At 49.3% G+C, this 22,053-nt stretch overlaps 1 protein-coding gene across 1 annotated transcript; it reads left to right on the plus strand.

Moving 5' to 3' along the window:
- The first annotated feature begins 2,490 nt into the window (after positions 1-2,490).
- Positions 2,491-14,736, plus strand: LOC138481087 (uncharacterized). Its single transcript, XM_069612990.1, has 2 exons — positions 2,491-2,711; positions 12,331-14,736. The coding sequence occupies exon 2, from the start codon at positions 12,383-12,385 to the stop codon at positions 14,171-14,173; it is 1,791 nt and encodes a 596-aa protein (XP_069469091.1). The 5' UTR covers positions 2,491-2,711; positions 12,331-12,382; the 3' UTR covers positions 14,174-14,736.
- Positions 14,737-22,053: the final 7,317 nt, after the last annotated feature.

Below are 22,053 nucleotides of genomic sequence, written 5' to 3' on the forward strand. Positions count from 1 at the left end.
CACCCCCGACCCCCAGCACTGAGGGGCACCAACCAGTAGGCCCCCACTCATGTCCTCTTGCACCTCCACCCACCAGCAGCGCATGGCACCTGCCAGCAGGTCCCCACTCATGTCCCACTCATGTCTCCTTGCACACCCACCCCCAGCAGTACAGGGCACCTGCCAGCAGGCCCCGGCTCACGTCCCACTCATGTCCCCTTGCATCCCCACCCAACAGCAGTGCAGGGCACCTGCCAGCAGGCCCCCACTCATGTCCCACACATGTCCCCTTGCACCCCCACCCCCAGCACTGAGGGGTACCTGCCAGCAGGCCTCAACTCATGTCCCACTCACGTCCCCTTGCACCCCCACCCCCAGCACTGAGGGGCACCTGCCAGCAGGCCCGCACTCATGTCCCCTTGCACCCCACCCCCCAGCACTGAGGGGCACCTGCCAGCAGGCCCCCACTCACGTCCCACTCATGTCCCCTTGCACCCCCACCACCCAGCAGTGCAGGGCACCTGCCAGCAGGCCCCCACTCATGTCCCACTCATGTCCCCTTGCACCCCCAACTCCCAGCACTGAGGGGCACCTGCCAGCAGGCCCCCACTCATGTCCCCTTGCACACCCACCCCCCAGCACTGAGGGGCACCTGCCACCAGGTCCCCACTCATGTCCCACTCATGTCCCCTTGCACACCCACCACCCAGCACTGAGGGGCACCTGCCAGCAGGTCCCCACTCATGTCCCACTCATGTACCCTTGCACCCCACCCCCAGGCACTGAGGGGCACCAGCCAGCAGGCCCCCACTCATGTCCCCTTGCACCTCCACCCACCAGCAGTGCAGGACACCTGCCAACAGGCCCCCACTCATGTCCCACTCATGTCCCCTTGCACACCCACCCCCCAGCAGTGCAGGGCACCTGCCAGCAGGCCCCCACTCATGTCCCACTTATGTCCCCTTGCACCCCCACCCCACAGCACTGAGGGGCACCTGCCAGCAGGCCCCCACTCATGTCACCTTGCACCCCCACCCCCCAGCACTGAGGGGCACCTGCCAGCAGGCCCCCACTCATGTCCCCTTGCACACCCACCACCCAGCACTGAGGGGCACCTGCCAGCAGGCCCCCACTCATGTCCAACTCATGTCCCCTTGCACCCCACCCCCCAGCACTGAGGGGCACCAGCCAGCAGGCCCCCACTCATGTCCCCTTGCACCTCCACCCACCAGCAGTGCAGGGCACCTGCCAGCAGGCCCCCACTCATATCCCACTCATGTCCCCTTGCACACCCACCCCCCAGCAGTGCAGGGCACCTGCCAGCAGGCCCCCACTCATGTCCCACTCATGTCCCCTTGCACCCCCACCCCCCAGCACTGAGGGGCACCTGCCAGCAGGCCCCCACTCATGTCCGCTTGCACACCCACCCCCCATCACTGAGGGGCACCAGCCAACAGGCCCCCACTCGTGTCCCACTCATGTCCCCTTGCACACCCACCCCCCCAGCACTGAGGGGCACCTGTCAGCAGGCCCCCACTCTTGTCCCCTTGCACACCCACCCCCCAGCAGTGCAGGGCACCTGCCAGCAGGCCCCCACTCATGTCCCCTTGCACCCCCAACCCCCAGCACTGAGGGGCACCTGCCAGCAGGCCCCCACTCATGTCCCCTTGCACCGCCACCCCCAGGACTGAGGGGCACCTGCCAGCAGGGCCCCACTCATGTCCCCTTGCACCCCCACCCCACAGCACTGAGGGGCACCTGCCAGCAGGCCCCCACTCATGTCCCACTCATGTCCCCTTTCACCCCCGACCCCCAGCACTGAGGGGCACCAACCAGTAGGCCCCCACTCATGTCCCCTTGCACCTCCACCCACCAGCAGCGCATGGCACCTGCCAGCAGGTCCCCATGTAAGGATATTTGGCATGTTACAGCACAGAGTACAGTACTACTGCACAAGTAGCATTTTTTTTTTTGCAGCACCACCACAAGGGTGCGGTGCATTGCTATATGGGTTAGCAGATTAACAAGGAAAGACAGGCTATTCAGTCAAAAAAAACGATTTTAATATATAAGATGCAAAGCTATTTTTACAGTTAAAAGCACACGTGTTCATTTAAAAATGCACACTATTTTTCACCTGAAATGCCTATATTGCTAGAGACACATTTGAAAATTAACAGCTAACATATTAACAATTAACCTGACTAATAAAACCTTATTTTAATATAACCCACTAATAAAATGTGTTCTCTACTGCAGAATTAGGCATACTTTGAAAACCATTTAAATGAGTGTGCAGATTTTTCTCTTCTCTGCCTGATTATCCGTGTTGTTGTGCACAGTAACGGCAGGAAGGAGGAAGTCAGATTTGCAACAATTGCAAATGTATAAGCGAAGCTATTGTTGAAAAGTAGGAGGATGAGAGATGATGGATTTCATTGGAACACGTCATAAAGAGGGCTGAGAGGAAAGTTTTAGTGGGCAGTAGCAGGGAAAAAGACAGGTGACATCTTTCTGCACTACTGGGGAGAAGACCTGGCTGTGGGGGTGTCCTGCTGCAGTCGAGACTGGGGAAAGCTGAAAGAATTACCTTTCCACTGGCAGAGGCAGTCCTATCTGAAAAAGCTGAGAATTCCAGGCAATGACCCCGGCTTGAGAAGGCAAGCGTTCCTTTTTATTGGAGTTACGCCAAGAGAGCCACATTCACAGAGAGAAGAATCTGAACAGATAAGGTAATTACCTAACTGGGGGAGCTGTGTGTGTGCACGAAAGTATGCAGTCAGTTTAGAAAAATGAAAGTCCCGTGCGTGTCTTTATCAAGTGCTAATGTTGCAATTTAAGTTCTGTTCTCCGCCACTATAATTGCAGTGTGTCATTGAAAATGCTTTGATTGTTCCCTTTTATTGCTGTAAAAAATGAGATCATGCCTAAATGTAAATTTTATAATACAGAAAATATTTGAAAACAGACGGGTGGTTTATTTTCTATTTACCATTACAATGCCAATGATGTGGGGAGATTTTTAAACAGTGCAATGGTCATTTTAAGACAGATGTGTGTATGTCAGAATCAGTATGAATAATTGTGAATGACTGTAGTATAACTTGTTGGAGGTACATGAGCCAACGGGAAGAGAGACTCTCTGAACATAGCTCCCTACCGTATATAAGGTAGTGGAAATTACCACAAGACTACCACATATAGCTCTCTGTCGTAAATAAGTCAGTGAGTTTGCCCATGGTGGCGCACCAACACTATCCCTGGAAATTGTGGTTTCCCTAGAATGCAGGTCTGAGGTCTCTCTAGTGATCACACGAAAAATCTAAGCGAAGATAAGGGATTCTGGACATTGGGGCCACAAATAAAACAAGGGAATTATGCTCACCAAAATACCACCAACCACGTATACCAAATATGCAGGTCTGGGTGCTGAAATAATGCATGTCCATTGTATTATTGTTGCACATGGCCAAATCTGAATACAAAGAGTGATTATTGCTAAGTTATTTCTCGGCGGTAATAAAATACCGTCAGGCCCCAAATCTCCACAAAATACCCTACATATTTATGGTGCGTTGCAGGCCGGGAAAGTGATCATAGAGTACCTACTGGGCGTGGCAAGCGTGTCTCACACTGCCATTTGCACATTAAAGGGAACCCATTTTATAATAGCAGTGTGCCACTAAAAACGAATTTCAGAATGTCACAAAGGGAAACCACATTCTCAGATCTAGTGCAATATTTAGAGGCAAAGTTATTTGCACATGGGAATTGGTCTTCGAACAGTACCTTAGAATGGAGTAACCGCATTCAGGGTGAGGTGCAGAAAGAAAAACTAGACAATATTTTTGCAGAAGGCAGCATAATTCAGGTCTGCCTTACGAGATTATTGAATGCAGCCGATAAAAGTGCAGAGAAAGACTGTTTAATACGTCTATGCGGCAAAATATGGTTTATTTTAAACAAGTCACTGCGAATGCAAGAGAATGATACTCAGCTAATTAACAGGTTAAAGACTGAAATAGATGGGGCAAGTAAAAATCAGGAAATGTTGAGAGCAGAATTGGATGTATGCCAAAAAGACATGCAATTAAAATGCAGAGACTTTGATACTCAGTTATCCAAAAGCAAGAAACAATTTGAAGATAGTGAGCAAGAATTGACACACTTAAAAGCCTTAGTGGATCACATTAGGCAGGATAAAGATGAGGTTGTTTCAGAAATGCAGATTTTACAAAAAGAACATTGTGAAAAAGAAGGTGATCTCCAGAGTGTAGAACAAGAAATGATTAAAATGATTCAAGAAAGAGACAAAAGAAATAAAGAGTTCAATGAATGCCAAATTCAAATGTGTGACATGCAGGAGGCAATTAATAAAATGAGTGATGAAAATAATTATTTGCATGATGAAGCCAACAGACTCCTTAAAAAGTGTAAGGACTTAGAACAGCAAATGTGCATTCCCAGGTCACAGGAGAGGCGGCAGGGTACCACATTCAATGGAGTGGAGGTGAATTCTAGCTCTGCCCAAAGAGCTAGTGCCCCAGTGACTGGGCCGGTGACTGAACTTGGTTGCAGCGCCCTTGGGGGATTTGATACTCCCATTGGGGGCAGCCACCAATCTCATACACCTGAAAACAGGATTGAATCACAAAATAGTGCAATTCCATGCATTGCAACAAGTAGCCCCATAAAAATAATGAAATCCATTAAAGCCCTGATCAAACCATTTAAAAAGGGAGGTGAATGCTGCATTGAGGATCACTTAGAAGCGGTGCATGACATTTTTAAAGCGCTCCAGATACCTAAGGAACAGTACAGACAATATTTTCATTTAACTTTAGATGCCCCGACGGCCAGCATCATAAGGGGATTAAATGAACAGCAGAATATGACATGGCTGGAGTTTGAAAAAGAAATTAGGCGTCATTTTTCTCCTTTTCAGTCATTGCAAGAGGCAAAGAAAGTTGCGTACACTATTACTGCTGGACCTAATACATCACCTCGCCAATTTTTACAAGACTTAAAAAGAGCATTCTCTCGCTTTGATGTATCTTTTGACTCAAATTCCAATGAGTTTAAAACCGCATACTTCTATGGGCTACAGAAAGACATCATATCCCAATTGGTCCGTGAATTTGACCGTGACAAGTCCCTTGAATGGATTGTACATCAAAGCACCAAGCTATATGAGGTACTCTATTGTCAGGGTAGAGAAAGTGATAAAATGAAAGATACTAGGCCTAAATCTAAAGAACCCTCAGCCACAGTAATGGAAATCAGGTCAGCCAAAATGTCCCTTGAGTCTGCTCAAAGCCAAGGTAAAAATAATGTGACACCTGAACAAAGGGGTAATCAACAAAGATCGCCATTGCCTGTACCAATGTTCCAATCACATGATCCTAGTAATAGAGAGAGCTACATCAGCCCTAGATATTTAGGAGATAGACCCCGGGTAAGATACCGGTCTGATATGGCAGGTATGAACAATAACCAGAGACAAAATCAAGATCAAAGAAATGATGGTCCCTACCAGTCATTGGGGACACAGAGCAGATTTGATCCCAGCACCATGATATATGGTAATCAGGATAGGCCCCGATATGTGGATCGATTTACTGATAATGGAAATCAATATAGGGGCCAGTACCCACAATCTGAGAGACAGGACATGAGGCAAAACGTGAACTACAGTCCACGCCAGTACAATGATTCCCCACCAGGGGACTATAATCAAAGGATGGGTGCAAACCGCTCCCCTCCACAAATGAATCAAGAATTCAGAAACCATCCCAACCGGTATCAATCACCTGAGAGGTATCAGAATAGATCCAATCAGGGGGAAAACAACCAATATCGACCTAGGCCACAGAAAGAGGATCCTAGAGAGGTGGAAAGGTTCCAATGCCTTGAGGCCCAAGTGAAAATGTTAGCTGAGCAAATAGGAAAGCTCTATACAGCGCAAAAACAACCTTCCAAAGAGGGGGCTGATGGCCATAGCAATGACCGGGGGGCTTCCGAAAAGTGACTAAGTACTCATGATAACTGCAGTGCCAAAATGACAGATTGCTCTGATATAACTTTGCATAACGACTCTGAGATGACTAATGGATTAAAAATGAAAGTACCAGTAAATGAAATTGTGACAGAAAGTGCAAATACTTCTAAAAAAGAGGTACGGTTTAACTTAGAGCTAAATAAAACAGTAAAGATTTGCACAAATGAAAAAGAAACATTAGGAATTCCAAAAGAACAAAGGGACAGATTTAAGAAAAATGACTCATGCATGGGGAATACCAGTGAACAGGGAGTAAATGGGGATGCCATAGCTCCTTCCCTGGGCAAGCAAAACAATTACCAAACACAGACAGAAAAAGGAAATACTCACAAGGAGGGTACAAGTCAATCACCTGAAAAATTCTTTGAGCCACATATTTTTGAAGAGGCTGAAAGGGCTGGTATTACACTAAATGATCACAAATGCACAGAATTAAAAAATGACAAATTGCTGAATGATGTTGTGACACATGTTCAGTTGGAAGGTTGTAATGTGGTCTCTGATGTTACCCAGATGGATGGGCGAACGGTGGCCACACTCCAAAAAACCTCTGAACATGGAGAAATGAATAAAATATCTCGCACAGAAATGGGTAAAAAGGAGGGAAAAATGTCTTTTCATTTACCAATGTGCTTAGCCAAAAGTGAAAAAGGCCTGAGAAAGGTGAGCCCTGAAATCAGTAAGAATTCACATTTCTTATGTGTATTAGAGGAAGTTGAGGACAGATATTATGCACCCATCACTGTAGAAGAAAAATGCCACACCTTTGCTATGATTGACACTGGCGCACAGGCCACAATTATGTCCAAGGAGCTGGTAAAGAGTATCAATGAAGGGAGGCCTCCACAGAGTCAGATCACAGTGAAGGCAAATCAAGGCCCAGTGCATAACTTTAATGGGGAGGAGGTGCCCATCATAGGTGTAACTGAGGTTGACATAAAAATAGGAAAGCACAGAATGAAACAAGAGGTATTGATCACATCTATTTGTGAAATTCCATTTCTGATGGGGACAGATTGCCTGAAAAGATTGTCTCCTCTCATAGATGGGGTGAATGGAGTGCTGTGGTCCTTAACCAAAAAACCATTGAGGCCTAAGAAACTAAAATCACAAAACAGCAATATAAAAGAATGTCACACCGTTGCCAAAACAAAGGATGCTGTGGAGGTATATCTACAGAATAGCTGCATACCTAGTGTCACTGTTATATTAAGGTGTCAAGACAAAGATCAGAGCGACAATGAAAAACTACCTGTACAAATATACTTGGACCCAAGGAAAGATTGGCAGACTGCCATAGACGAACACACATTACGTTTCTATTTAAAAGAGAATACATGCAAACAGAATATTGTTCCTAAAACAGATTCAGAAAAACACATTACCACTCTGGCAGAGATACACATGGAAGATGAGCAACCATGGGTTCACGCTGGTATAAATGATTATCTTAAAACAATAAAAGCCACTTTAGCGCTTGAACATGAAAGGAGTTTCATTAATGAGAAATTGTTGCAAAAAATTATGGAGAGGGAAGAAATCCCGAAATTTAGGATTAAAAACCAATATGTTTCTGGGTTGGACAGTCCAAACTTTGAAAACCGAATTACAGGCAGATGCATGCTTAAAATTAGCATTGGGCAGAAAGCAATTTACCATAATGTATGGATAGTGAGTGGAGCACAAAATGAATTTTACATGGGCAATGACATCATGCACAGAATGTGTATGGTGTTAGATTTCCTTAATCAAAAAATATGGTCACGCCTAGGTGGGCCGGCGCCTGAATTTGAAGACAAAAGAAGGGCTTATCATTGTGCACAACTAGTTCCTTATGCAGTCGAATTACAGATGAGGAAAAATACTATTGTTCCTGCATTTACAAAACAGTTTGCAATAACACTGAAATGCAAAAATGGACAGCAGATGAAAGGCTCTGATGCATTTGTATGCCTGAATGAATCCATAAAACAGCAAGGCCTGGATTATGAATACATTCCATTGGTAGACATTGGTGAGGGATCTGTAAAAATCATGGTGAATAATAAAGGTTGTCAGGATATTCATTTAGAGGAAAACTCCCCATTAGGAATGGCCATACAAAAATCACATTATACGGCAGATTTAAATAACATGGTGATTGGGAATATTCCTGAAAAATATGTAGATGCCAAGGGCGAGTTGCCAGAACACCTGGACTCTCAGCCCAAAGGAATGTTTAAAATTCATTCTGTGTATCCTTATGATTCAAATGAGACAGTGTGCTGCCATCAAGAGGATTGCATAATATTTAATTTAAATGAAAATGAAACAGGAAATCAGCCCATTGAAGTGGAAGCTGATATGCCAAAATATTTGAAAGTGGCAGCTCTACAAAAAGACACAGCCACACAGTTAGAGGAAAGCGCTGAGATTCCTTTACCAGAAGAGTTTCCAGAATTTTCCAGAATGGTAGAAGAGCAGATCTCCTTAGCGGATGCATGTAACAGCGATGAGGATCGACGCACTCTGAGGGAAATATTTATGGAGTTCAAGGATGTATTTGCAAAAGATGCTTATGATTGTGGTTTAACTGATTTACATGTGGCCACACTACCAGAAGGTTGTAGCAGAAATCCAGTGTTTGTACGCCAGTATAGACTACCGCTGGCATGTTTAGAATCATTGGCAGAGATTATTAAAAATTTGGAATCACGGGGAATAATTAGGCCCATTCATAGCACATCCAATACGCCTATTTTAGGTGTGTTAAAGCCAAATGGTCAATGGCGGCTGTGTGCAGACTTAAGAGAGTTAAATAAAAGAGTACCAGTATCTAGATGGCCACTACCATTCATTGATCAGGGCCTAGCTCAGATACATGGTTCAAATGTATTTACCACGTTAGATCTCACATCTGGATATTGGTGTGTGCCATTGGCAGAGGAGATACAACACCTATTTTCCTTTACATTTGACAGGACTCAATATGCCTGGCTTAGAGCTCCGTTCGGGTACATCAATAGTGGGAGTGAATTTGGCATATTTTTGAGAAAGGCCATGCCGGATGCAGCGGAAAGAGGGACAATAGTTTATGTGGATGATGTCTTGATAAAAAATGAAAACCTTAAAAGCCATTTTGATGAAATAAGACATGTGCTTGGCCAATTGCAGAAAGCAGGCGCCAAAGTATCTTTGCAAAAAGCACAATGGTGCAAGAAAAAAGTGAACTTTCTAGGGCATGAAGTGACTGAACATGGGCTAAATCCACAAAGGAAGAAAATAGAGGCCATACAAAGATTAAAAGATCCTAAAAATGTGAAAGGAGTAAAAAGTTTATTAGGGATGACAGGCTATAACAGAAAGTTCATTGAGAATTATGCAGAAATCACTCAACCATTGACTAAACTGCTTAAACTAAATACTCCCTGGAAATGGGGAAGAGAGCAGTCTGATGCAGTGGCTAGATTGAAGGAATGTCTTGTAAAGGCACCATGTTTAGCATACCCCATAAAGGACAGGGATTTCTTTATAGAAATAGGCTTTTCTGAACATTGTATGTCAGCAGTGTTATCACAAAAACACGATTTGAATCACAAAACCATTGCATATGCAAGTAAGGCATTTTCCCAAGTTGAAATGAAATTTAATGAATGCGAAAAGGCCCTATTAACCACTGTGTGGGCGCTACAACATTTCCGCCCCATTGTTCAGGGAGAAAAGGTGATTATTGAAACAAATCATCAACCTTTGCAATTTTTAGAAAGTAAAAGAATTAGATCAGGCAATCTAGCGCAATCCAGAATCACTTCATGGACGCTGGCATTACAAGGTTTTCCCGTAGAAGTAAGATATGGACAAAATAAAAAGAGCCCAATTGCTCAAGGGTTAGCTGACTTACATGACTGTGCAGCTGAACAAATAACAAATGAAATGGATGAGGAAGCTAGTTTACAGGAATTTGAACAATCACCACACAAAGCTTTTGATGAAAAAACATGCAAGGATTTGCCAACTGTATACGTGGATGGTTGTGCTTTTCACATTGAAAATGACAGTAATAAACAATTAGTGGCAGGAATAGGAAATGTCTGGTTGAAATGTGAAGGCGTTCCTAGTATAGGGATGAGGATTGGAGATAGGAGCAGTCAGGTGGCGGAATTGGCAGCCATCTATAAAGCAATTGCTACTGCAGTTGATAAAAAGTTCAGTGAAATTGTCCTGGTGACTGATTCTGACTATGCACGGAATAGCTTTGTGGAGTATTTGCCTGGTTGGAAAGCAAGAGGCATGGTTACATACAACGAAAAGCCACTTAAACATGGAAAAATGATACAAGCCATAGACAAATTGGTGTCAGAAAATAATTTAACAATATACTGGAGAAAAATTCGTGGGCATTTAAAAACACCAGGAGAGGATAAGGAGGGAAATGATAAGGCAGACCATCTGGCTAAGATTGGGGCTGTGATGGGAGAATTGCTACCTATTGATTATTTAATGGGTGAAATACAAATTGATGCAGTCACACGGTCTAAAGCACCAAAGGAGGTAGATCAACCGGTGGTGCAGTGGAGTCATGACACGCCAGACCAAGATTTGATTGAGGCACAAAAGAATGATCAAATTTTGGGAATCTATTATAATCATTTGATGGATCCTGAACAAAATCCTTTAACAGAAAATGATTGTATGGGAAAAGAAGAGTTGAGGGTGTTATTAAAGAACAAAACACGAATTAGATTACAGGATGGACTCATGATTAGAGAGTCCATAACAGGGCAAATACAGTGGGTAGTACCCCTTTCATTCAGAGGACTAATGCTACACCATGCACATGATGCCATAACTGCAGGCCATAGAGGTTCACAAAAGACATTAGAAATACTAAAAGATTATGCTTACTGGCCACATATGTCCCAAGATGTGGAATTATATACTAGAGGATGTCTAGTATGCGCCCAATTTAAACCTGCTTCACCAATGCATAGAGCACCATTGATGAAAAGAGGCCTAACTCTCCCATGGTCAGATTTGCAAATAGACTATGTAGGTCCTTTAAAAAGGTCGAGCAGGGGACACCGCTATATTTTGAGTGTGGTATGTTTGATGTCAAAATGGATTGAGTGCATTCCCGCACCAGATTGTAGTGCGCAAACAGCAGCCACATTGCTGGTGAACCATGTGTTCTCAAGGTTTGGGTTGCCACAAAGAATTGAGTCAGACAGAGGAAGTCATTTCACAAGTACTCTAATGAGTAAGGTATGGCAAATACTAGGTGTGAAAAGGAAACTACATATCGCATATCGGGCGGCGTCTTCAGGTACAGTTGAAAGAAGCAATAGGTCTGTTGTGGACATTTTAAAGAAATTTGTGGCAGAAGCAGGTTCCAGCTGGGATTTGCGTTTACCATTGGTTTTGATGGCAATCAGGTCGACTCCTGCCAAAGCAACAGGTGTTAGCCCCCATGAGGTCTTAACAGGTAGGAAAATGGTGTTACCACAACACCTACTATACAGAACACATGAGCAAACTCTAGTGAGTGCATCCACAGTTCATGAATATATTGATGAAATGAGGAGGCATTTGCAACATGCATTTGCTTTTGTGCAGAGAAATCTGGAAAGAGCTGCTGACAGTGCTAAGTCATATTATGACAAAAAGACATCAGTAAAGGAATACAATGTAGGGGATCAGGTGTACAAGTTTCATTTTGGGAAAAGTAAACAGAAAAATTCTAAATTTCTGGCAGCCTGGCAGGGGCCATTCCGAATTATAGATAAAGTCTCTCCTGTAGTGTATAAAATTTTGAAAAATGAAGGTGAAACAGCAATAGAGCAGTTTGTCCATGTAAATCAAATCAAACCATGCCATCCCAGACATGAGATCAGGCAGCTTGAGCATGTGGAAACGGATAGAGTCCCTTGAGAAAATAAATGGGTGTAATCAGGAGGCAGTGACAAAGAAGTTAAAAAAAAAAAAAAAGTTGATTGTTATGATGGCACATAAACACTGTAATATATGTGAAAATATATAATATAAATAAATAAATAAATAAATATATAATATAAATAAATAAATAAATAAATGCACATATAACGGAAGCTCGTGGTTGGTGTACAGAGAGAAAGTGTATTAAATATTGAATGCTGTTTTATATGTGTTTGTTTTCTTTTAACTTGTGTTTAATTTCAGAAAAAAAAAAAAAAAAAAAAAAAGAAGTATTTTTACCAAGCATGTTTTATTTTTGGCAAAAAGGTGGAAATTAGTATTGTGCTATGTACTTAATCTGTTTATTTTCTATTTTGATTTAGACAATTAACATTATTTGGTCGGAGGTTCCGGGATCAGAGGCCACGGGAGACGATGGAGTACTGGAGACCGCGAGGACGGATTCCGGGAAAGCCCCAAAGAGGGGTGAAGACCAAGGCTACAAAGCGATCAGCATTGAAGATGATACCGATGACATGTTTAACAATAGTGATATTTGGAGGGATCTTCAAGAATTCAGAAGCACAGGTTGTCATTGAACCTGGACCAGCATCTGGTATCGCGGTAGAAGAAGCACCAGGATTCATCATGAGTGATAGAAGGATGATTTTCCAAAATATCTACATACCATTGGATCCTGAGATTTTGATTGAAAAACATTTGAACAATACCGGAATTAAGATTGAACAGACTAAAGAGTGGCTGGAAATAAGAAAAGAGGACGCTAAGCAGTCAATAAGAGATATATTAATGCAATTGGAAAAAACATTCGTGAATTCAGCAGACATTAAGAAGAAGAGAGGAAAGAGAGGTGCGGTGATGCTCGCGATATCAATGGTAATGTCTATAATTGGGGCAATAATAGGTACTACAATATCAACAGCCAATTCTATTTCGGTAGGAACACTGAGTACTAAAGCACAACAACTGAGTATTGACCTAGAAATAATACAAAAGACATTAGATGGAATTAGAGGGGGACTGGATGAACAAGTAAGATTCATAAATGAAACTGCAATCATTCTAAATGAACAAGCGGATGTGATGCAACGGGCGACTAAAATAATACTTAAGCATGACAGAACTTTAAATGAAATATTGAACATAATGAGTCCTGTTGATAGACTATTAACGAATTATATGAGAGAAGTTCAAACTGCAGTTTCACAATTGATTCAAGGACATATTCCCTTGTATTTTGTTTCGCAGGATATCATTCGGCAAATGATAGAAAGATTGACCAGGAGGGAAATTGACCTTATACAGATAAGAATTGCATTCGAAATGGGGAATGCAATGCCGTTATATGTGGACTTGGAAAGACTAGAGATCGGATTTTTGCTATGCATCCCATTTGTAGCCCCTGAACTTATTTATCAAACGAAGTGGGTACACAACGTGGGATTTTGGCAAGAGGACAAATTCATTAAGATTAAGACTCCAGAAGTGGTGGCATTTCAGTCATGGGAACCTGAAGTTTATTTAATACCAAACCTGGAAACATGTGTAACATTTAAAGAACAAAATTATATGTGTCCAGGTAAACCGTTTGTTCCTGATGCCACAGATGCTATTTGTGGATTGAAATCTGACCCAAGTATATCAGAGGGATGTGAAGTGATTATTAGTAATATGGGGAGTGAAGAAATGGCACAGGCTAAGATGGTCAGAGGTAAATGGTTGGTCAGTACCTGTTTAAAGAACATGACGGTAGTACATTTAAACCATGGAACATACGTGGTTAAACAGGTAAAATATAATGTTTTTTATTTACAGGTTCCAAAGGATGCAATTGTGTCAATTGGGGGATTAACATTGTTCCATGTAACAAATGATGTTTGGGAAAGCCAAGTGGAAAATATCGATTTTTTTCAAAGGGATACTTTTCCAATAGATCCAGATGTGGAATATTTATTGAATCACAAAGAAAGACATGTTATGAAAATGAATTTGCGAAAAAACAATATTACAATTAGTAATCTGGGCATAATAGAAGTGGAAAGATTTAATTGGGGAACCTGGGGGGAACGCTCAATAGTGGGTTTGGCTATCTTGGTGCTAATCATGGGTGGATGGTTGATTGTGCTATCAGTAAAAATGAAAATGTTACTGATTTTACTGACTACGTCAGGAAGAGAAAGATATCCCAATACACATGCATTTTAAGAGAAAAAGAAAGAACAAGTTGTTTTTAGAGATTGGCTTGGATTATAGCCAAGTTCTAAAAAACAAAAGGAGGGTATATGTAAGGATATTTGGCATGTTACAGCACAGAGTACAGTACTACTGCACAAGTAGCATTTTTTTTTTTGCAGCACCACCACAAGGGTGCGGTGCATTGCTATATGGGTTAGCAGATTAACAAGGAAAGACAGGCTATTCAGTCAAAAAAAACGATTTTAATATATAAGATGCAAAGCTATTTTTACAGTTAAAAGCACACGTGTTCATTTAAAAATGCACACTATTTTTCACCTGAAATGCCTATATTGCTAGAGACACATTTGAAAATTAACAGCTAACATATTAACAATTAACCTGACTAATAAAACCTTATTTTAATATAACCCACTAATAAAATGTGTTCTCTACTGCAGAATTAGGCATACTTTGAAAACCATTTAAATGAGTGTGCAGATTTTTCTCTTCTCTGCCTGATTATCCGTGTTGTTGTGCACAGTAACGGCAGGAAGGAGGAAGTCAGATTTGCAACAATTGCAAATGTATAAGCGAAGCTATTGTTGAAAAGTAGGAGGATGAGAGATGATGGATTTCATTGGAACACGTCATAAAGAGGGCTGAGAGGAAAGTTTTAGTGGGCAGTAGCAGGGAAAAAGACAGGTGACATCTTTCTGCACTACTGGGGAGAAGACCTGGCTGTGGGGGTGTCCTGCTGCAGTCGAGACTGGGGAAAGCTGAAAGAATTACCTTTCCACTGGCAGAGGCAGTCCTATCTGAAAAAGCTGAGAATTCCAGGCAATGACCCCGGCTTGAGAAGGCAAGCGTTCCTTTTTATTGGAGTTACGCCAAGAGAGCCACATTCACAGAGAGAAGAATCTGAACAGATAAGGTAATTACCTAACTGGGGGAGCTGTGTGTGTGCACGAAAGTATGCAGTCAGTTTAGAAAAATGAAAGTCCCGTGCGTGTCTTTATCAAGTGCTAATGTTGCAATTTAAGTTCTGTTCTCCGCCACTATAATTGCAGTGTGTCATTGAAAATGCTTTGATTGTTCCCTTTTATTGCTGTAAAAAATGAGATCATGCCTAAATGTAAATTTTATAATACAGAAAATATTTGAAAACAGACGGGTGGTTTATTTTCTATTTACCATTACAATGCCAATGATGTGGGGAGATTTTTAAACAGTGCAATGGTCATTTTAAGACAGATGTGTGTATGTCAGAATCAGTATGAATAATTGTGAATGACTGTAGTATAACTTGTTGGAGGTACATGAGCCAACGGGAAGAGAGACTCTCTGAACATAGCTCCCTACCGTATATAAGGTAGTGGAAATTACCACAAGACTACCACATATAGCTCTCTGTCGTAAATAAGTCAGTGAGTTTGCCCATGGTGGCGCACCAACACTATCCCTGGAAATTGTGGTTTCCCTAGAATGCAGGTCTGAGGTCTCTCTAGTGATCACACGAAAAATCTAAGCGAAGATAAGGGATTCTGGACATTGGGGCCACAAATAAAACAAGGGAATTATGCTCACCAAAATACCACCAACCACGTATACCAAATATGCAGGTCTGGGTGCTGAAATAATGCATGTCCATTGTATTATTGTTGCACATGGCCAAATCTGAATACAAAGAGTGATTATTGCTAAGTTATTTCTCGGCGGTAATAAAATACCGTCAGGCCCCAAATCTCCACAAAATACCCTACAGGCACCAACCAGTAGGCCCCCACTCATGTCCCCTTGCACCTCCACCCACCAGCAGCGCATGGCACCTGCCAGCAGGTCCCCACTCATGTCCCACTCATGTCTCCTTGCACACCCACCCCCAGCAGTACAGGGCACCTGCCAGCAGGTCCCCACTCATGTCCCACGCATGTCCCCTTGCACACCCACCCCCTAGCACTGAGGGGCACCTGCCAGCAGGCCCCCATTCATGTCCCACTCATGTCCCATTGCACACCCACCCCCCAGCACTGAGGGGCACCTGCCAGCCAGCCCACACTCATGTACCCTTGCACACCCACCCCCCAGCAGTGCAGGGCACCTGCCAGCAGGCCCCCACTTATGTCCCACTCATGTCCCCTTGCACCCCCACCCCCCAGCACTGAGGGGCACCTGCCAGCAGGCCCCTATTCATGTCCCCTTGCACCCCCACCCCCCAGCACTGACGGGCACCTGCCAGCAGGCCCCCACTCATGTCCCACTCATGTCCCCTTGCACACCCATCCCCCAGCAGTGCAGGGCACCTGCCAGCAGGCCCCCACTCATGTCCCACTCATGTCCCCTTGCACACCCACCCCCCAGCACTGAGGGGCACCTGCCAGCAGGCCCCCATTCATGTCCCACGCATGTCCCCTTGCACACCCACCCCCTAGCACTGAGGGGCACCTGCCAGCAGGCCCCCATTCATGTCCCACTCATGTCCCATTGCACACCCACCCCCCAGCACTGAGGGGCACCTGCCAGCCAGCCCACACTCATGTACCCTTGCACACCCACCCCCCAGCAGTGCAGGGCACCTGCCAGCAGGCCCCCACTTATGTCCCACTCATGTCCCCTTGCACCCCCACCCCCCAGCACTGAGGGGCACCTAACAGCAGGCCCCTACTCATGTCCCCTTGCACCCCCACCCCCCAGCACTGAAGGGCACCTGCCAGCAGGCCCCCACTCATGTCCCACTCATGTCCCCTTGCACACCCATCCCCCAGCAGTGCAGGGCACCTGCCAGCAGGCCCCCACTCATGTCCCACTCATGTCCCCTTGCACACCCACCCCCCAGCACTGAGGGGCACCTGCCAGCAGGCCCCCATTCATGTCCCACTCATGTCCCCTTGCACACCCATCCCCCAGCACTGAGGGGCACCTGCCAGCCGGCCCACACTCATGTACCCTTGCACACCCACCCCCCAGCAGTGCAGGGCACCTGCCAGCAGGCCCCCACTTATGTCCCACTCATGTCCCCTTGCACCCCCACCCCCCAGCACTGAGGGGCACCGGCCAGCAGGCCCCTACTCATGTCCCCTTACACCCCCACCCCCCAGCACTGAGGGGCACCTGCTAGCAGATACCCACTCATGTCCCACTCATGTCCCCTTGTACCCCCAACCCCCAGCACTGAGGGGCACCAGCCAGTAGGCCCCCACTCATGTCCCCTTGCACCTCCACCCATCAGCAGCACAGGGCACCTGCCAGCAGGCCCCCACTCATGTCCCCTTGCACCCCCACACCCCAGCACTGAGGGGCACCTGCCAGCAGGCCCCCACTAATGTCCCCTTGCTTGTCCACTTGTACCCCAACCCCCCAGCAGTGCAGGGCACCTGCCAGCAGGTCCCCACTCATGTCCCACTCATGTCCCCTTGCACCCCCACCCCCCAGCACTGAGGGGCACCTGCCAGCAGGCCCCCACTCATGTCCCACTCATGTCCCCTTGCACCCCCACCCCCCAGCACTGAGGGGCACCTGCCAGCAGGCCCCTACTCATGTCCCCTTGCACCCCCACCCCCCAGCACTGAGGGGCAAATGCTAGCAGACACCCACTCATGTCCCACTCATATCTCCTTGCACCCCCAACCCCCAGCACTGAGGGGCACCAGCCAGTAGGCCCCCACTCATGTCCCCTTGCACCTCCACCCATCAGCAGTGCAGGGCACCTGCCAGCAGGCCCCCACTCATGTCCCCTTGCACCCCCACACCCCAGCACTGAGGGGCACCTGCCAGTAGGCCCCCACTCATGTCCCCTTGCATGTCCCCTTGTACCCCCACCCCCCAGCAGTGCACGGCACCTGCCAGCACGCCCCCACTCATGTCCCACTCATGTCCGCTTGCACACCCACCCCCCAGCACTGAGGGGCACCTGCCAGCAGGCCCCCACTTATGTCCCACTCATGTCCCCTTGCACCCCCACCCCCCGCACTGAGGGGCACCTGCCAGCAGGCCCCTACTCATGTCCCCTTGCACCCCCACCCCCCAGCACTGAGGGACACCTGCTAGCAGACACCCAGTCATGTCCCACTCATGTCCCCTTGCACCCCAACCCCCAGCACTGAGGGGCACCTGCCAGCAGGCCCCCACTCATGTCCCCTTGCACACCCACCCCCCAAAACTGAGGGGCACCTGCCAGCAGGCCCCCACTCATGTCCCACTCATGTCCCCTTGCACCCCCACCCCCAGCACTGAGGGGCACCAGCCAGTAGGCACCGACTCATGTCCCCTTGCACCACCACCCACCAGCAGCGCAGGGCACCTGCCAGCAGGCCCCCACTCATGTCACACTCATGTCCCCTTGTACACCCACCCCCCAGCACTGAGGGGCACCTGCCAGCAGGCCCCCACTCATGTCCCACTCATGTCCCCTTGCACACCCACCCCCCAGCACTGAGGGGCACCTGCCAGCCGGCCCCCACTCATGTACCCTTGCACACCCATCCCCCAGCAGTGCAGGGCACCTGCCAGCAGGCCCCCACTTATGTCCCACTCATGTCCCCTTGCAGCCCCACCCCCCAGCACTGAGGGGCACCTGCCAGCAGGCCCCTACTCATGTCCCCTTGCACCCCCACCCCCCAGCACTGAGGGGCACCTGCCAGCAGGGCCCTACTCATGTCCGCTTGCACCCCCAACCCCCAGCACTGAGGGGCACCTGCCAGCAGGCCCCCACTCATGTCCCACTCATGTCCCCTTCCACCCCCACCCCCCAGCACTGAGGGGCACCAGCCAGTAGGCCCCCACTCATGTCCCCTTGCACCTCAACCCATCAGCAGCGCAGGGCACCTGCCAGCAGGCCCCCACTCATGTCCCCTTGCATGTCCCCTTATACCCCCACCCCCCAGCAGTGCAGGGCACCTGCCAGCAGGCCCCCACTCATGTCCCACTCATGACCCCTTGCACACCCACACCCCAGCACTGAGGGGCACCTGCCAGCAGGCCCCCACTCATGTCCCACTCATGTCCCCTTGCACACCCACCCCCCAGCACTGAGGGGCACCTGCCAGCCGGCCCCCACTCATGTACCCTTGCACACCCACCCCCCAGCAGTGCAGGGCACCTGCCAACAGGCCCCCACTTATGTCCTACTCATGTCCCCTTGCACCCCCACCCCCCAGCACTGAGGGGCACCTGCCAGCAGGCCCCTACTCATGTCCCCTTGCACCCCCACCCCCCAGCACTGAGGGACACCTGCTAGCAGACACCCAGTCATGTCCCACTCATGTCCCCTTGCACCCCAACCCCCAGCACTGAGGGGCACCTGCCAGCAGGCCCCCACTCATGTCCCCTTGCACACCCACCCCCCAAAACTGAGGGGCACCTGCCAGCAGGCCCCCACTCATGTCCCACTCATGTCCCCTTGCACCCCCACCCCCAGCACTGAGGGGCACCAGCCAGTAGGCACCCACTCATGTCCCCTTGCACCACCACCCACCAGCAGCGCAGGGCACCTGCCAGCAGGCCCCCACTCATGTCACACTCATGTCCCCTTGTACACCCACCCCCCAGCACTGAGGGGCACCTGCCAGCAGGCCCCCACTCATGTCCCACTCATGTCCCCTTGCACACCCACCCCCCAGCACTGAGGGGCACCTGCCAGCCGGCCCCCACTCATGTACCCTTGCACACCCATCCCCCAGCAGTGCAGGGCACCTGCCAGCAGGCCCCCACTTATGTCCCACTCATGTCCCCTTGCAGCCCCACCCCCCAGCACTGAGGGGCACCTGCCAGCAGGCCCCTACTCATGTCCCCTTGCACCCCCACCCCCCAGCACTGAGGGGCACCTGCCAGCAGGGCCCTACTCATGTCCGCTTGCACCCCCAACCCCCAGCACTGAGGGGCACCTGCCAGCAGGCCCCCACTCATGTCCCACTCATGTCCCCTTCCACCCCCACCCCCCAGCACTGAGGGGCACCAGCCAGTAGGCCCCCACTCATGTCCCCTTGCACCTCAACCCATCAGCAGCGCAGGGCACCTGCCAGCAGGCCCCCACTCATGTCCCCTTGCATGTCCCCTTATACCCCCACCCCCCAGCAGTGCAGGGCACCTGCCAGCAGGCCCCCACTCATGTCCCACTCATGACCCCTTGCACACCCACACCCCAGCACTGAGGGGCACCTGCCAGCAGGCCCCCACTCATGTCCCACTCATGTCCCCTTGCACACCCACCCCCCAGCACTGAGGGGCACCTGCCAGCCGGCCCCCACTCATGTACCCTTGCACACCCACCCCCCAGCAGTGCAGGGCACCTGCCAACAGGCCCCCACTTATGTCCTACTCATGTCCCCTTGCACCCCCACCCCCCAGCACTGAGGGGCACCTGCCAGCAGGCCCCTACTCATGTCCCCTTGCACCCCCACCCCCCAGCACTGAGGGGCACCTGCTAGCAGACACCCAGTCATGTCCCGCTCATGTCCCCTTGCACCCCCAACCCCCAGCACTGAGGGGCACCTGCCAGCAGGCCCCCACTCATGTCCCCTTGCACACCCACCCCCCAGCACTGAGGGGCACCTGCCAGCAGGCCCCCACTCATGTCCCACTCATGTCCCCTTTCACCCCCACCCCCCAGCACTGAGGGGCACCAGCCAGTAGGCACCCACTCATGTCCCCTTGCACCTCCACCCACCAGCAGCGCAGGGCACCTGCCAGCAGGCCCCCACTCATGTCACACTCATGTCCCCTTGCACACCCACCCCCCAGCAGTGCAGGACACCTGCCAGCAGGCCCCCACTCATGTCCCCTGGCACCCCCACCCCCAGCAGTGCAGGGCACCTGCCAGCAGGCCCCCACTCACATCCCTCTCATGTCCCCTTGCACCCCCACCCCCCAGCACTGAGGGGTACCTGCCAGGAGGGCCCCACTCATGTCCGCTTGAACCCCCACCCCCAGCACTGAGGGGCACCTGCCAGCAGGCCCCCACTCATGTCCCCTTGCACCCCCAGCCCCAGCACTGAGGGGCACCAGCCAGTAGGCCCCCACTCATGTCCCCTTGCACCTCCACCCACCAGCATTTCAGGGCACCTGCCAGCAGGCCCCCACTCATGTCTCACTCATGTCCCCTTGCACCCCCACACCTCAGCACTGAGGGGCACCTGCCAGCAGGCCCCAACTCATGTCCCACTCATGTCCCTTTGCACCCCCACCCCCCAGCACTGAGGGGCACCTGCCAGCAGGCCCGCACTCATGTCCCCTTGCACCCCACCCCCCAGCACTGAGGGGCACCTGCCAGCAGGCCCCCACTCATGTCCCCTTGCATGTCCCCTTGCACCCCCACCCCCCAGCACTGAGGGGCACCTGCCAGCAGGCCCAAACTCATGTCCCACTCATTTCCCCTTGCATCCCCACCCCCCAGCACTGAGGGGCACCTGCCAGCAGGCCCGCACTCATGTCCCCTTGCAACCTACCCCCCAGCACTGAGGGGCACCTGCCAGCAGGCCCACACTCATGTCCCCTTGCACACCCACCCTCCAGCACGGAGGGGCACCTGCCAGCAGGCCCCCTCTCATGTTCCACTCATGTCCCCTTGCACACCCACCCCCCAGCAGTGCTGGGCACCTGCCAGCAGGCCCCCATTCATGTCCCACTCATGTCCCCTTGCACACCCACCCCCCAGCACTGAGGGGCACCTGCCAGCCGGCCCACACTCATGTACCCTTGCACACCCACCCCCCAGCAGAGCAGGGCACCTGCCAGCAGGCCCCCACTTATGTCCCACTCATGTCCCCTTGCACCCCTACCCCCCAGCACTGAGGGGCACCTGCCAGCCGGCCCACACTCATGTACCCTTGCACACCCACCCCCCAGCAGAGCAGGGCACCTGCTAGCAGACACCCACTCATGTCCCACTCATGTCCCCTTGCACCCCCACCCCC

Source organism: Ambystoma mexicanum, chromosome 5p (assembly GCF_040938575.1).
Source record: "Ambystoma mexicanum isolate Mex_15411 chromosome 5p, UKY_AmexF1_1, whole genome shotgun sequence".
Taxonomy (NCBI): domain Eukaryota; kingdom Metazoa; phylum Chordata; class Amphibia; order Caudata; family Ambystomatidae; genus Ambystoma; species Ambystoma mexicanum.

Coding starts and splice junctions, on each gene's coding strand:
- LOC138481087 (XM_069612990.1), top strand. CDS start 12,383: ATGGAGTACTGGAGACCGCGAGGACGGATTCCGGGAAAGCCCCAAAGA.